General features: G+C 36.8%; 2 protein-coding genes across 5 annotated transcripts; both read left to right on the forward strand.

The window, feature by feature from the left end:
- Nucleotides 1-277: 277 nt before the first annotated feature.
- On the forward strand, nt 278-2744 carry polr2h (RNA polymerase II, I and III subunit H). Its single transcript, XM_080883258.1, has 6 exons — nt 278-465; nt 896-988; nt 1318-1401; nt 1857-1950; nt 2116-2199; nt 2422-2744. Exons 2-6 carry the CDS (start codon nt 916-918, stop codon nt 2537-2539), a joined length of 453 nt encoding a protein of 150 aa, XP_080739384.1. The 5' UTR covers nt 278-465; nt 896-915; the 3' UTR covers nt 2540-2744.
- Nucleotides 2745-4196: 1452 nt separating this feature from the next.
- On the forward strand, nt 4197-16330 carry mfsd8l1 (major facilitator superfamily domain containing 8-like 1). Of its 4 annotated transcripts, XR_013971741.1 has the most exons (13): nt 4198-4619; nt 8518-8703; nt 8885-8947; nt 10122-10241; nt 10352-10431; nt 10544-10874; nt 11176-11249; nt 11416-11629; nt 11898-12020; nt 12191-12321; nt 14156-14270; nt 14408-14610; nt 14659-16330. XR_013971741.1 is itself a non-coding variant. In XM_080883257.1 (12 exons), the coding sequence occupies exons 1-11, from the start codon at nt 4617-4619 to the stop codon at nt 14234-14236; spliced, it is 1371 nt and encodes a 456-aa protein (XP_080739383.1). In that variant the 5' UTR covers nt 4197-4616; the 3' UTR covers nt 14237-14270; nt 14408-16330. The 4 variants fall into 4 exon arrangements, 3 of the variants coding, with proteins under 3 accessions (XP_080739383.1, XP_080739381.1, XP_080739382.1); XM_080883257.1 differs by having other exon boundaries at nt 4197-4619; nt 8553-8703; nt 14408-16330; XM_080883255.1 differs by having other exon boundaries at nt 14408-16330.
- The last annotated feature ends 404 nt before the right edge of the window (nt 16331-16734 follow it).

Consider the following 16734-nt stretch of genomic DNA (forward strand, 5'->3'; position numbering starts at 1 on the left):
TTGGTTCTTACGTATTCTTTGCAGATTATTGTGATTTTCTTTTGCTCTTTTTAACTTTATAACAACAATAAGGTATCTCATGAGACCATTTATTTTTTAAACTAGCTGGAAAACCTATATATTTGTTTCGAATATTAACGTAGAGAAAGAGCAGATAGGCAGGTATTTTTTTTTATTATACGTTTTTTTTTGTCTGTGGCTGAAAAAATTCGTCTATCTGTCTTTATCTAATTTCGTTATATATTTACGTTTATATTCTTTCTTTCCGTATTTCAAACCGGAAGCACTTTCTATGTCAAAGGTTGAGCACATTGTTCCTGCGCGGTACAGTCTGTTTGGGATAATAATGAATGAAATTTTGACTAACTAAGACATCTAGCGCAAAATTAAATACTCCCCGTCGCAGAGTGAAAACCCAAGTGAGCGCGACGCCATTGAACTTACAGTATAATATCAAAACTTGAGGTACGTTTTTGGAATCGTTTGGCCAATATGCTAAGGCTAGCAATTAGCATGAATGAGAGATGCTAAAGTTGAAAAAGCTTTGCCAAGACCTTAATACTTTCGCTAACTGATTCGGCAACAACGGGTGTTAGATTACTGTTAAATGGTCAAAAACAAAAGCACGAATTATTAAGGTTTGAAGTTTTTTTTTTACGTTGTGATACACAGTTGTTTCATTAATGTATGATTAGTGGTTAAGATTTTTCAGCTGCAGTTGTGCACAGAATAGACGGGGGGAAACAATAAGACAAGCAAACACAAGTTTCTGTGAATTTCAGTGAAGTGTGTTTCTTGTACTGGCAGGGTGTGTTTTAAGTTTCAGTAATGGTTTCAGTCTAATAAAAGTGGCTTCATTTTGTGTTTTTGTCTTTATTTTCCCTTATTTTTACAGACTGACAGACTCGGAGAGAGATGGCTGGAATTCTTTTTGAGGATATTTTTGATGTAAAAGATATCGATCCAGATGGCAAGAAGTTTGACAGAGGTGTGTGAAATATTATCATTAAAAAAGTGAAATTATAACACCAACCAACAGATAATTGCATGTTTGATCTCTAATTTGATCTCGATATAGATAAAGTTTAATTTATAACCCAAGTGCAGTTCTTCTTAGTGAAAGGGATCTGATATTAAGTATTAAACCTTTCAAGTATCCAAACACACAACTTCTGGCCAATCATGAACCAGTCTAACTTTGATTATCAACAAGAGGCATTATTTTAGTTATTGTTGATCTTCGTTAACACCATTTAATTAAAAAAACAAACAAACAATAAATTATCTAATAGAAACTCTTCAACTGTTAATCTGCAGTATCTCGTCTGCATTGTGAAAGTGAATCGTTCAAGATGGACCTCATCTTGGATGTGAACATTCAGATCTATCCTGTTGATCTTGGTAAGAAAAAACATTCTTTTTTTGTCCCTGTGTGTCTTTGTGTTTTTGTTTTGTTTTGTTTTAAATTGGAAGTCATTTGTTAGTTAATATGTATCAAATACAATGGTGTAAACCGGTCCTATATACAGCATAATTATAGCAAATGACTATGTCAGCTATTTAGAATATTTTATCAGAATAAACTGGCACTCTTCAAAAGTAAAGATTATACTGTAATACATAAAAAAATATGATTGCTCGTTAATGTATCCCCTGACTCCCTCAATATTTGACTTGTTCACGTGCAGGTGAGTCGTGTAATAGCTGTATAATAACATTTACTCAACCCAAAGGAACCCAGCTCTATGAGTAAAAAGCCTTGAAGAACCATGTGTCAGAATTGTATCTGTAACCCAAAGTGTCCAAATGCACAATATGATAAAGCTAGTTTGTTGTAATATATCTCTTTCATTAAGGTGACAAGTTTAGACTGGTAATTGCCAGCACGTTATATGAAGATGGAACACCAGACGATGGAGAGTACAATCCTCAGGATGACAGACCGTCTAGGTAAGACAGCTGCTTCCAATTTAAAGTTGTAATTTGTGGAACTTTAGCAAAAAGAAAATTGCTGTTTTATTGGCATATTTAACAATAATAACATTGTTAATACTTCTTACGCTTTTAATTTACAAAATGACTTTCACACTCATTCCACTTTGTTTAAATTTCCAGAGCAGACCAGTTTGATTATGTGATGTATGGGAAAGTTTACAAGATTGAGGGCGATGAAACTTCAACAGAAGCTGCCACACGTCTGTAAGTGAAGTGCTTAGTTTTCTCAAAATGACTATATGTCATATATTTACTGAAATTAATAATCCGCTGGAACAAAACTGTGTTTCTAACAGAGAAGATGACCTTTCTGTGAAACTATTTATGGAAATGAGATCACATTTGAATCTGCCTGTGTGATAACTTTTCCAGACTCTGCCGTTGGTTTGTGCTATTCCAATTTCTTGTGTGTTTTTCTTGTTTCAGCTCTGCTTATGTGTCTTATGGAGGCCTCCTCATGAGGCTACAGGGAGATGCCAACAATCTTCACGGCTTTGAAGTGGACTCTAGGGTCTACCTGCTCATGAAGAAGCTGGCCTTCTAAAACAAACCTGTGGTCACCCACCCATGGTTCACCAGTCAACCTTAAATTTATATGGAGCATCTACAAGGAGGCTGTCGGAAACTTTTTTATTTTGATGATTCTCATTCCTCCATCAGGATGGACTAAAGACTAAACACTGTGGCACATAAGAACTGCTACCGACTCCACCTGCAGACAAACTGTAAATAAAGACTTCTTTTATACACATTGGCATGTTTATTCTTCCTTATATCTTAGCAACTGCTCTCAAACAAACATTTAATTATCCTTGTACTCTGCAAGAAGGGTGAGTCTAACATTATTACACAGGCATCATGTGTGCTGCTATAATTAGGATGGAAGATGGTTCTATAAAGAAACAGTGCTAATTGAATAAAGTAGTTCAGAACGGTGAACTTTCAGGTTTGTAATTACAGTTCCAATAAATCTGTTTGCAGTTTTTGGCTCCATTTATTCCTCCTGCAGACCCCAAATGGGCCATTTATCCTCAGCCTACTCACAACCGCAACAATGCATGTTAGCTGATGTCATTCTGACTCTGCACATGAGGCAACAAGGGATCCACAACCACAAGCAAAACCTTAAGCATGTGTAAAAGCAGCAACACACATGATTAATGCCCAAAGATTAAATCTCTCCCTAAAAGGAAGATTTAGCAACAAACATGAGGTAATCCTACCTCATGTGTGGGACTTCACAGTGTGATGGGAAATGTTCTACATGCCAACAAACTAAAATGTGAACACACGAGAGACAGAAAATTTAATCAAGTGTACACAGGCAGCTTTTTGTATGGAAAGCGGGTTTTTCTTCTAATGGAAGTCACAAGATGGGGAACATTTTTGTCTGACTCAGACTAGAGTTTAGTGATGCAATAAAGGAACGATGTAACTTCTCTGAGGTCTTCCGCTTTTCCTCCTGCTTGGTATCTCCATTTTCAACATCCTTTGTCCAACAAATCCACTATTCCTCATCATCATCCCTTGTCTCTCCAACTTTATCTCCAAAACACTTGACGTGAGCTCTCCCTCTGATACACTCATTTTCTAGCTTGTCCACTTTCTATGAAAATTTTAGCATTTCCAGCTCCAGGTTTAGGGTTTTTAGTTTAGTCTTACTGTCCAAATTATACATCATAGCAGGTCTCACTCTCGTCTTATAAACCTTCTTTTTCACCCTTGCTGCTAACCTCCTGTCACAAATCACCCCTGACACTCATCTCCACCCACTTCACCCTGCCTATGCTCTCTCCTACTCCTAAACTGCATTAATCAGCATGATTGAATCCACACTCATTAGCGAATATCCAGATTCAGTCCAAGGGGTTCAAAAGGTTTTATTTTTTTGCAATAGTGACGCTTGTCTAATAAAGCACGTATAAACAAGAAGTGCAGTTCTTTGTATCAGATCGATACCAAAATTTGCAGTATCGCACAGCACTACCATCGTGTATCTTGTTAAATGGTCTTGCAACAGAAAGAAGAAGAAAAAAAACCCTTATACTCCAATGTGTGCGTATATTATTCAATCTATGAAAGGAGTTGAAGTTTCAGCGGTTGCGACTGTCAATGTGCGGGCAACCGGAAGTTGTGTAGGATGGCTTTAAACTGCGCGCTGCTGTGATTGGTTGTTTCCCCTCTGCCTCGCTTTTGGCAGTTTGAGGGCGAGTGTTTAGTAAGCTACGGCTAGCATCAATCATTGCGGAGCATTTACCCGGCTGGTTTAATTACAGACATTTTATATATGCATGGACTGGACTCGTGTTTTCACGACGAAAACACGAGTTTTCCATACGATATGAGATAACGCGTAGTGATAAGTGATATTAGCCTTGCAAACGCTGTTCAGGTAGTGGGAACAGTGTGCTCTTGAAGCATTCTGCAGCTGTTCTCTGTAATTGGAAGCACTGCTCTCGGGATTATGTCGGCTGTGTTTGGTAGGGAGACGAGAAGGGACATGTATGTTTAAAGTCTTACAGAGAGAAGAATTCAGCAGTGAGGCGTAATGGATAGCAGACGGGAAAAGAAGCTGACATATATCACCATTGGACTTATTTTTCTTCTCAGCGGGGTGGAATATGGTAAGACTTGTTATTGGGGTAAACATGGGTAGATGACAATGACAAAGAAATTGTAACAAGTACAACAAAACTGTTCTATAAAGATATTTTAAGTGGACAAAATGGACTGTTTTAATTATAACGCTGTGGCACAACACCGGTGCAATGACGCATGAGTATAAAGAGTAAAAAAGATTTTTAAAAATAGGTCATTTCTTTATTTTATATATATCCATATCCCCTTCATATCATGTTTACTATAGTCTATTTAACAATATGCAAATATAATAAACATTAAAAAGAAAAAACATCGGAAATAATTCATTTCACATAATCATTTTCAATGAAGGTCATCTCTACAGTGCATTTAAAGCGCATTTGTGATAACATAAATGTTTATAAGTATCCCAATATATAAGATGTATATGTATTGCATAGAATATATAAAAATCTAATTATTATAAGAGGTGGAGATGATGATAATAATAATAATATGTTACATTGTGTTTATTTACCGCATTGGCATTTAACAAACAAAAAAATCTGTTCTGTGTTACACACTGCATTATAAGTACCATAAGCTTAACCGGTTATAAAGACACACACAGAAAACTGTAAAAGAATAGATTATAAATCCAGGCTTCAATCAATACAATTGTGAGCTTTAAATGAAGTGAAATTAAGTACAAATTTAAGGTTTGTTTCAATTTTATGATTCTGTAACAGCAAATTGTTTTCACTATTTGCTGGTGACGAGTGTAAATCAGAAAATAGGAAATTCAGCATCCACAGATGCAAGATTGAGGTAGAATTGGGCAAACTCAAAGGTAAGGCGATAATACCAGTGTAAATCTTTATGTGGTGTAAAAATATTGCGATATCATTGCATCACCGTACATTTATGTTCCCTTGTGTGCGCAGTAATGAGAGAACCCCAGGCTGATCTGTGAGTAAGATCAACGTGTGTCAGCCTCCATTGATGAGTTAGTTCCTAAAAATTGAACTACTTGAACAATCTCCAACAAAGCACAGGACTTAGCAAAATGTGTAAGAAAACTGTTCCTGTGGAAATAATAACTGTGTTTCACCTGATAAGACCATAGCACAGAACCATTGAGTACAACCAGGCTAAGCGTGGGAGGACCTGTGACCCAAATGTATATAAGTGACTCAGTCCAGCATGATTGGAGCGCTTGATAGCACCCCATGTGACAGTGAAAACAAACAAGGAAATTAGTGATTAAAGGAAAATCTCAGGTAGAAAAGATTTTTGTTTTACTTTGCAACAATATTGGGCAACTCCCAAAGAGTTATAAGGTTAAGTTAACCTAAAATCTTAAGCAGTTATTTTACACTTGGACTTCAAATTTTCAAGGGAAACACTAGCTAGGTTTGCTTGATCACAGGAAACTGAACAGTACTTAAAACACAGTTGGTTCATCTTTTAACATGAGTGGTTTTACTTGTAGTTGAATTAATGTTTTAGATCTAAGAGTGCAGATTTCCAGTACAACCCACCTGTGTTTATTTAAGAGTGAGTAATGTAAAATAGGGTCATCTACACTACAGTTTGACACTGTATATTCAACTGCACGTCTTCTTCCCCTCACCCCCAACTGGTCTCGGCACCTTGCCACCCCTCCCTAAGGCTGATGCTTCTGGAGAAATCTTCTTGTTAAAAGGAAGTTTTTATGCTTGCTCATACAGGGTCACCTGATTTTAAGGGTTTTCCATTATGTATTATTACTGCAATATAAAGTGTATTGAGTTGACTGTTTTGTTTTTTAAATTTCGTGCTATATAAAGAAAAATCAAACTGAATTTAACTGGTTGGACATCACTGTCTTTATGCAAACATTGCTTAAGCCATTATCACAACTCGGTAACAGTCACTTTAAAAATACAGTCAAAAGAACAACTGACAACAGACATGAATGCAGGTGTGCCTTGTGAAACCATTGCATAATCCAAATGTGTTTAAAAATGTCCGCCTTTAAGACGTGTATACATAAGAACAGGTTAGGAGCAATGTGGCAACCACAAATCAAAGTCAATGAACTTAACTAAACTCTTGCAAAAAGGGTGAATTAACGCATAGCTGATGTGAAATAACTGCCATGTAGAGTAAATAATTCTCAAATTTGGGACAAATAATTAAAGCAACTACACCAATGTGAGCAAAGAATGCCGCTAACTAACCGGATGAGTAGTTGTGAAGAGCCTGGAAAACCGACCAGCCAACCAGGTATCAGCTATAAAGCATTGTGCATCAAGCAAATCGCTTTACACAATTAGGTCAATACGTTTTTGGTCTCTGCTCCACTGTAGTGGATTTTAAATCAAACATTCATGATGTGACTGAAGTGCATACTTTAATTCAAGGGTTTTACCAAAATAATTCATTAACCTTTTAAGAATTACAGCCATGTTTAGTCATTTGTTTTCAAAGGCTAATGATTAATTGAGAAGAGAAACATTATTTTTAACATCACGTAATCATACATATATTTGAATGAAAATGCTTCCTGGAGTGTAGAAACCATACACATCACAAAACGCTGTGTTTCCTTCCTCAAGATGCTCTGACAGGCCTTGTTGTGGATCTTTCTACCTCCAGTTTTGTACAACCATGCTCTGTTGGGGTGAGATCAGATGACTGACTTGGCCACTGAGGAATATGGCATTTCTTTCCCTTCAGAAGCTCTTGGTTTGGTATTGCAGTATGCTTTGTTTCACTATCCATTTGCACTGTCAGCTGCTGTCCAATCAGTTTTGCGACATTTTGCTGAATGTGCTACTGCTACTTCTATCAGCAGTCACATCATCAGTAAGCACGACTGACCTAGTTCCACATGCTATAATATTGCCTCCACCATGATTTACAGATAATGTCATATGCTTTGGACCTTGAGCTCTTTCTCTCCTTCTCCATCTTTTTTCTTCCCATGATTCTATTACAAGTTAGAAGACATTTTTTTCAGAAATGTGTAGGCCCCTTTAAATGTTTTCTGGTAAAGTCTAATCTGACCTTCTTATTTTTGAACATAACCACTGGTTTGTTGTACATTTGTATTTGTATTAACAATCAGAAAGTGTCTCTTGATTGTAGACTTTAACAAACACCGACCTACCTCCCCTTCTGTGGTCTTTCAGGCCTTTTTGGTGTTTTTTGAGCTAATCAATTCATTCATTCTTTTAAAGAATGAACCAGATTTTTATTTTATCAGCTTAGTTTGTCCTGATGTAACGAGGGTACAGGCCTCACCTGGCCGTGAAACTGCTTATCAGTCAATCAGTTTCTATTTACCTTTTTGCATCTAAAAATGGTACATTAGGTACATAAATTGGCTGTAATTGTTAAAAAGTTAATTCAGTGGGTTTTTTTTAATACCTTGAACTAAATTAAGTCTGTACTTCAATCAAATCTTGTTTATTTGACTCCACTGTGGTGCTCTATAGAGGCTGTTTATAGACAAGGTCAATGAAAAAGAGAGATTATTGAATTATCTACAGATACAGAGGTTTTGCTCTTTCCTAATGAGCAATATATAAATATACAAATAAATGATAAATTCCTAAAGTTTATGAAAAAGAAACATTCAGTTTTGGAGCTTTTAGTTTTGTCACTTCCACACACAGTTGTCTGTCAGGGCCATATCCCTGAACGACAAAAATTTGAGTAGTAATTTTCTCTGGAATTCTCAGAGAGCGTGCTTTATTGTGTGCCATCTGACCCAGTAATTGAATTTTGGATTACATTTGGTCAGCATTATCCTTTGCCTGTGTGATAAATAAAGCTGTAAGCAATAACAGCGTGCTGTATCCATCTTTTGTCTTTTAGTTTTCAGACTATGATGAATCGAATATGTATGATTTCTTAATAGTAAAATAAAAAACAAACTCTCTTCTCTATCCACAGCTGTAATTTTGCCCACAATATGGCGTTTCTTGCAGACTCTGGATGCAGCACCTTACTTTCTGGGATTGGTCCTGTCAGCATTCAGTCTGAGTGGCCTACTGTCTGGACCACTGTTTGGCCACTGGTCCGACAGAACCCGATCAACAAAGAAGATCATATTGTTTGCCAACATCTTTGAGATAGTTGGTGAGTCCACAGGTCTTGCATATTTTCTAACACTCAGCAATCCTTCAAATAGGATTCACGTTTGAACCCCAGTTATACTGGGTACTTCTTTTGTACAAGAAACCAAACATATTTTTTTTATTCAAATCTTATGACAATTGTTTAAGTCGATTCCATATTTACTTTTTATCTTTTTTTACAGGTAATTTTATGTACTTGATGGGATACTCAAAGTGGCTTCTGCTGTCAAGCAGACTGGTAGCAGGTGAGTCTATAATAAGTAAACGTAGAACTGAGAATCATTTTGTGGATTTAATGACTACAAATATGTTAGTCATACTGAAAAGCATGTTAGTTTAGAACAGTTTAAAAAACTTGATTATAAAAGTTTCAGACTGAAAGTACTTCAGTGATTAGAAAATACTGGGATACATTATTTACTGCAAAATATAGTCCCTGCCTTTGTGATAGTTTCCATTGACACTCATAAATCCTTAACTTGTAGGTCACTAATAGTGTTTCAAAGTTCAACCTGCGATCGGTTTACAAGCTACTTTAAATTGAGTCTTAAGGTATGTTTGGTGAAATATACTGCTGAGTTTGCAGCAACTGAGTGTGTTATGAACTGGATATGAGACATTGTTAAGACTTTGTCGAGGTTGGACATAATAGTTGCATAACTGCTGTCACTTTGTTGGAGTAATCTGGAGAAATTTCAAGAATGCCAACTGTTTCCTTCTTGTCTAAATAGTTCATGTTCACAGTTCTTATTTGGAGCTGTGTTTTGGGTCATTGTTCCATTGTTGGAGGAAATTGGCTCCATGTGGCTCCAATAAATGAACATTCAATGGCACGGCTTGTACTGCAAAAAGTGATAGCATTCCTTTATCCCATACAAATCCCTCACTTAACATCACCAAGACATTCGTGGGAGTCACTTAATAGAGCTGTTAAGATAAGATGAAGACGTGTAAGGTGTCTGTTTGTCAGAGTAGAAACTTGTTGTCTGGTTTATCGTTTTTTGCTGTTTTATCTTCATTTCTTGCAGTTCCTCAAAGCCTTCAAAAAAAATTTTCTTGGCCAGTTTGAGGCTGAAACACCCAAAGTTCTGATTACTCAATAAGCCAAATACATTTCACCTGTCCCAACATAAGTGAAAAAAAACAAAACATTTTTTTCCCAATTAATTATGCTTTTAACATTTAAAACTTGCAACTGTTAACACAATATGCCATCTGTGACCATTTAGGATAACTGAATGCCATCTTAAATAAAAAACACGTGTTTTTCTTTGTTGTTTCTAAATCACTCCTGTCACTTGACTGTTAGTGAAACATGATATCTTATCTTTTTTCCCACTTTACAAAAAACAGTTTTACCTGGAAAAGAGAAGCCAAAGTTGATGTTTTTGGTTTTTAGTTGGTTTGTTTGTTTCCCAGGCATCGGTGCAGGCGTTAGCTCGTCTATCTTTGGCTTCTTAACCAGAAGCACGGCCCCAGAGGACCGTGCCACTGTATTTGCTGCTTTCATGGCATGTCGGCAGGCTGGACTTGTGATTGGTCAGTGCTTGTTTGCTTTCTTGCGACAAATATTAAAGATTGTTTAGTTATTATAAATCTTAATGGTTTTAGGTGGATAATGTTCATGTAGTATCCTTTGTTTAACACAGGTCCAGCATTTAACATCTTTCTGAGGTTGTGTGATTTCCACCTGGGTCCTTTTGTAATCAATAAATACACTGCACCCGGGGTAAGATTTATAACATGTCAGTATGCATTATAATAAGGTGTTTTACATTTTTTATGCATTTCTTTGCGGCCATCTGTGGAGAGCAGTGATCTTGTTCATCCATCCCTTGCAGCTGTTTATGTGTCTGCTGTGGATTCTCCTTCAATTCGTGGTTGTTTTCCTGACTGTGGACCTACCACCCGTTGAGAAAAGGAAAGCCAGGGATAGTATGATGCGAAAGAACCAAGAGGAAGAGAATGAGAAAAGCCTTGTGGAAGACGTAGAAGAGAGCGATGAAGAGGGAAAGCCCCTAATAGTGTCTCAGGAGCTGATGGGGTCCTACGGCTCTGTCGTGGCTTCCAGTCCACCCAGGAACACTACGCTGAATCCGAATCCTTCACCTCATTCTCCTGTTTCACCAGCAGAGTCTTCAGGTGTCTTTAAGAATTTCAGCATATCTCGAGGTCAGTGATTCACATGATTATTGCTGGGTGCCTTGCCTGTTTGTTCATCTCTTCTTCTATCCTCTTCTTAAACAGATTGGATTGCCTTCTTGCTACAAAGCGTCTTAGTTTTATGAGCCTTGGAATGTGCAAAATATATCTCTTACAAGTGAAGTAGCACAGTTTGTTTGTTGTTGTTGTTTCTGAACTTCCTGGTTATGAAATAGATTTTTGTCCCCTTTCTTTCTGACTTTGCTGTTGACCAATGTCTCTTTCCAGTGTTTTCATGTTTTGTCTACATGTTTCGGTTTCTTTGTATCAGAGTTCCTGAGAGAAGAGGTGATTGTGCTGCTGGCTGCCCAGTTTGTCACCTTTTTCAATCAGACAGCCCTGGAGGTGCAGATTGAAACTCTCATACAAATTAAATGATCTGTTTTCAGTATATCATTTCTTGATTTTTTTTTTTTTAAATCATTTTAAACCCTGTGAGAGCATACAAACTAAGTTTTATCTTGCCAACAAACATAATGAGACTAAAGGATTTAACGGGCTGTGTCCTCAGACCATGGTGACCCCTCTGACGCAGAAATATTTCAGCTTTGGGGAGCTGGAGAACAGCGTGATGTACTTTCTTGGTGGTGTAGTGGTGATTGCCGGCTTCCTGTTTGTGCGCTGGCTGAGCCGCCATGTGACGGAACGGGTGATCCTCGCCATTGGTCTGTGCATGTGCAACATCTCCTGTATCTGGTGCCTCATCTTCTTGGCTAAGCCGCTAGGTTAGACTCAACTTGAAATTATAATTTTTTTTGATTGTTTTTTTGCTTTAGCATCTAACTCTCATGAATGCTGTTCATCTGGACGGAGCATTTTCACATATAGAACTAGGTCCTTGATCTCTCACTGAGACACAGTCAAAGTAATGCTTTCTTTTTACACATATGTAATATTTAATCCTTAAAAAAGCTTTCCTGAAATCCATCTTCGAAATGTGTCATATATATTATTCACCTTTTTCCTTCCTTTGGCGTTTTGTGTTTTCTCTAGGTGGCTTTGCATGGCAGCTGACAGAGTTCATCATTGGGGTATTTCTGCAGATTTTGGGTTTGCCGTTTGTGTCTGTTGCGCAGGTTTCTCTGTTTTCCAAAATTACAGCTGAGAAAACACAAGGTGAGAAACTGCACCATCTACTGGACAAGCAAAGGCATGACAGGGTTCTGGGGTCGTTTCGAGGGAAAAAATTAGTATATCAGTGAAACTGACTGCACATTTTAAGGCCTTATAATAACCATAGAAGTAAGCCCTTTGATGTGTTTTGTGCTGTGTGGGGCATTTTACAGGTTTCAGTCAGGGAATACGTCGTTCAGTGGGGGGTCTAGCCACCATTCTGGGCCCACTATGGGCTGGAGGCCTTACCGAGAACATGTATGTCATGATGGGGATGATGACTGTACTGCTGGTCCTGCTAACGGTAAGCAACAATTACAATGACAAAACCATAAGGCATCCTGTCAGAGGTTAAGTGTAAACGGACCTTTGTTGGCTGAGAGGAATCATATTTATATCGAGGGCATAACCTGAAAAAATAAAATGAAAACTCATTTGCAGTATTTTTGCTTTTGAAATTTTCTTTATACAGTGTGAATAGTACATTTGGGTAGATTTAGGTTATGTACTTCTCTTCTTTTCCTACATAAAATATTACAAATAAAAATAATACATAATACGCATTTGTGCTTTTGTATTGCTTTATTTTGCCTAAATACTTCTCTCTACTTTTCATTTGTTAGGAATGAATATTGCTACCTACTTGAGAACATAATGATTAATCACCACATTCCCTTTTTACGCAAACCTTTGTTCTTGCACTAATGTGTATAAAATAAACCAGTTTCTAAAATTGGGACTCACAAAGTGTGCAAATGTGCATTTCTGTTTTATGTCAAAAAGTGATGTTTCTCATCAGTGAGTATCTGTTTAGAACAAATAAAAACCTAAAAATAGGTTTTATGTTAAGAAAAGGAGATGCATGTTGACATGTCTAGCCAGCAGCAACTGGATTAGCTAACAAGCAAGCACAACAATATCCTTTTAATGAAGTACAGGCTCACTTGTTATGAAACCCAAATGTTTAGAAGCAAACAAGACAAAACAAGGCAAAAACAACCAAATTTACTCCATCAGTTCTTCACAGACCTTTCTTTCATTATTTTCTCTGTAAAAAAAAAAACAACAAAAAACGTGGAGCTCTACCTCCCTGACACATCCGATGTAGTTTCTCAGTTATCACAGCATCAAATGTTCAGTTCTTAAAAATATTTAAACTTTTACAGATACTACCAAATGAACCCGAATGAAACATTCCCGCTTCAAATCACGTCTGTAAAACTCCAGACGTGTCTGTGTCCAATTCAGGACACAGACACTATCTCTACTTTTAAGATTAGGCTTCAAACTTTCCTTTTTGATAAAGAATATAGTTAGGGCTGGATCAGGTGACCCTGAACCCTCCCTTAGTTATGCTGCAATATGCTGGGGGATTCCCATGATGCATTGAGTATTTCTTCTTCTGTCACCTTTCTCACTCACTATGTGTTAATCAACCTCTGTGCATTAAATCATACTTGTGATTAATCTCTGGCTCTCCTCCACAGCATGTCTTCTATCCTGTCTTCCTTCTCTTATCCCAACCGGTCTCAGCACCTCCCTGAGCCTGGTTCTGCTGGAGGTTTCTTCCTGTTAAAAGGGAGTTTTTCCTTCCCACTGTCGCCAAAGTGCTTGCTCATAGGGGGTCATATGATTGTTGGGTTTTTCTCTGTATGTATTATTGTAGGGTCTTTAACTTACAATGTAAAGCGCCTTGAGGCGACTGTTGTGATTTGGCGCTGTATAAAAAAAATTGAATTGAACTAAATATTGAACTCAGCTTAGCAACTGCTAAATGATAATGACACGTGTAGCGTTGGACCCGTTAAGCATAGACAGGACACGGACGTAATGACAGCACTACTTTATTTTCGAATGTGATTACACTGTGGTTTTTGTTTTCACTGGGACACAGACACTCCCCCTCTGCCTGTCACTGACAACATATAAAGAGACATAATCACACTCACATCCCAACACACCTGTTCACCCCACCCCTGCGCCGCCCCGGGAGCTCACTGCGTCACCCCTCCTCTGCACCCGGCCAGAGACCACACCCACGCCACAACACCAACTAACAGACAATCTTTCTCTCAGTCACCTTCCACTTCAACATGAGAATAAACGTTTCTTTAACAAACGTTTTTTGTCCATTGCAGATGATGCTGGTCTACTCATACAGCCGACTGGTGGAACCTGCTGCACAGGAGCAAATGGACAATTCGGAAAACTTTAATTAGCAAGTGGCTGTTAGAGGAAAAGTGGTTGAAGGAGGTACAGTTTTATTTACAACCATAATGTATGTCTTGATGCGATTAATTTCAATTCACTTTGGTAGTATAGTAATCAGATGTTAGAAAGTAAATAAAAGTCTTACATACTGTCTTCTTCTGTCTCTCTCTCTTTTTAAGAACAGTGTGAGCTTCGCGATCTGTACTTTCTGTCCCTCATCAGTCTCACTTTCTGCAGACCATCATTTAGAGTAGTGTCACGCACCAGAAGCACAAAGCTCATTCTGTAGGGGTTGGATTTGTCTGTGCAGAGGCTGATCTGATGCTGTTTAGTTCACTATATTTCCTATGGAAATATACAGAGTTCTGCTGTTCATGCAAGAGTTGGATAAAGAGGTTTGTACCAACATCCTACCTGTGCTGAAGCACAGGTAGGATGTTGGTACATGTTGGATCCTACCTGTGCTGTGATCACACATCATGCTAACTGTTAATTTGATGAATATTCCAAATGTTTTACATTTGCATCAGAGGACATATATGAATATATATTAAGCACTGACATGATTTGCATTATTCAAGGTGTTTAAAGTTTTGTGACCATTGTGGGATTAATTTGCTGACTCCCTGAATTTTTTTGAGGGTGTTTTTAGGGTTTAGGAATTACAGCTTCTTAAGCTTTTGCCCCCTTTTTTGTTTTTTCCGGGGGACTAAAGGTAATTTGCTCAATTGACCTTTTTCATGGACAGGTGTAAACTATTCTTTCATTATTTTTTGCATCAGTTAAACAGTTAAAAGCTCCTAAGTTGATTTCAAATGCAGCATTTGGATTTTGAACTATGCATGTGAACTTGGAATCAACAGAGATAAATATTGGATAGGCTGCAAAAACAACTCTATTGTAGAGATAACAGCAACATTAGGATTTGCGAAATCAACAGTATGATGGATATATGAAAATAAAGATACTGGTGAGCCACAGAAGACATTGGCGGTAGATCAGCGCACGTGTGTCACTGTCATTGACTGGCTAGTCTGTAAGTGGAAGACTTCACAAGGGTAGACTTTATCGGCTTCAAGAATAGAAAGGCCAAAATCTAAAATGATGATTTTTATTTTAATTATGATTACAACAATTTTTACAATTATGTGGTGCCTCTGAAGACAGGGGACTGTAAATGAAAATCGCTGTAATTACTCAAAAAAAATAAAAGCTTTAAAGGCTTCAATTTCATCTCAAATCTGTTGTAAAAAATTATAACTGAAAAAATATCACTGTCTAAATGTTTCCTACTGAAACATAATGATACCTTGACCTATTGACCTTCTGTTGTGATAAGGAATATTAATATGTTATTAATACCAAAACAGTACAGTACAGAGATTTTAAAGGCAGGCCCTTTTGTCTGAAATAGCAGAAGGATTTAGAACTTTATTTTTATTTTATTTTTTTTAAATTTACAGTAATTTAATTACAGTTGATCAAATGAAATATTCAGCTTTTGATGACACTGTTTTACATTCTTCTCATATTGTATTTATTAATTTAACAAGCGCTTAAACACATTGCCGATATGTTTTTTTTAAATGTCACAGTAAGTGAGACAATAATTAAACACTAAATAATCAGAAATAATTACAACAACTAATACAAAGAATCTTTTTTTCATTGGAAAGAACTACGAAGTACACATTGCTAATATCATGATGCTGATTTCATATATATTTTCAACACTGGTGGGCGCTCTTAGTCTTTGAAATATTTCATTCTTATTGCTGCATGACTGGTATGTGATCACAAGGAGTTGAGTCCACTGTTAGAAGCTGGGGTTTTTTTTTGTGTGTGTGTGTGTTTTAATGAACATCAGCACTGTTAGAGTTGCTTTAGGTACAAGGCAGTGCTAAAACAGGCACTACACTTTTTGCAAGCATTTATGTTGTTTGTCTCGTAATAATTTCTTCACATTTTACACTAAACTCACCAAAGCGATGTTATGAACCGAGTATTCTTTATTTCATATTTATTTTTCATTATTTATTTATTTTGTTTTGTTGCCTCGCAAAATGTACATGACCTAATTTGTACCATTGTCTTTAAATAAAAAAGATGAACTTCACTATGTGAGCTTGTGTTTATAATTCTCCTAATAAGTGATGAGTTTGGGTATAGTCACACAGTCATTTTGAGAGTAGATCAAAAGAATTGGTTTTATAAGACATTACTTATGTTTACAATATAATATATGACAAGAAAATAATGTTTATATACATATTTATTTAGTTTTCTATTATTTAAAATGTACATTAATTGCAATAACAGTATTTTGTCAAGGTCATTTGTTTTCTATCGTTTAAAAGTCAAAGAAAGATTTTTTAAAAATAGTATCTTGTAGTTTAATCTCTATATTTTAATTAAACAGTTTCACTGAATTTTAGTAGGTTACATCATCATCATCATCATTTGGAGGCAATGAAGCCAACAGTGTTGGTATCCCAAATTAATGGTT

This window comes from Rhamphochromis sp. 'chilingali' (genome assembly GCF_963969265.1).
Source record: "Rhamphochromis sp. 'chilingali' genome assembly, chromosome: 5".
Classification (NCBI taxonomy): Eukaryota; Metazoa; Chordata; class Actinopteri; order Cichliformes; family Cichlidae; genus Rhamphochromis; species Rhamphochromis sp. 'chilingali'.

Bases quoted from the DNA above. Each gene is read 5' to 3' on its own strand.
- polr2h (XM_080883258.1), top strand. From the start codon at position 916: ATGGCTGGAATTCTTTTTGAGGATATTTTTGATGTAAAAGATATCGAT. The intron at 989-1,317 runs GTGTGTGAAATA...GTTAATCTGCAG, and splicing joins TGGCAAGAAGTTTGACAGAG to TATCTCGTCTGCATTGTGAA. The intron at 1,402-1,856 runs GTAAGAAAAAAC...TCTTTCATTAAG, and splicing joins GATCTATCCTGTTGATCTTG to GTGACAAGTTTAGACTGGTA.
- mfsd8l1 (XM_080883255.1), top strand. From the start codon at position 4,544: ATGGATAGCAGACGGGAAAAGAAGCTGACATATATCACCATTGGACTT. The intron at 4,620-8,517 runs GTAAGACTTGTT...CTCTATCCACAG, and splicing joins TCTCAGCGGGGTGGAATATG to CTGTAATTTTGCCCACAATA. The intron at 12,021-12,190 runs GTGAGAAACTGC...GGCATTTTACAG, and splicing joins TACAGCTGAGAAAACACAAG to GTTTCAGTCAGGGAATACGT.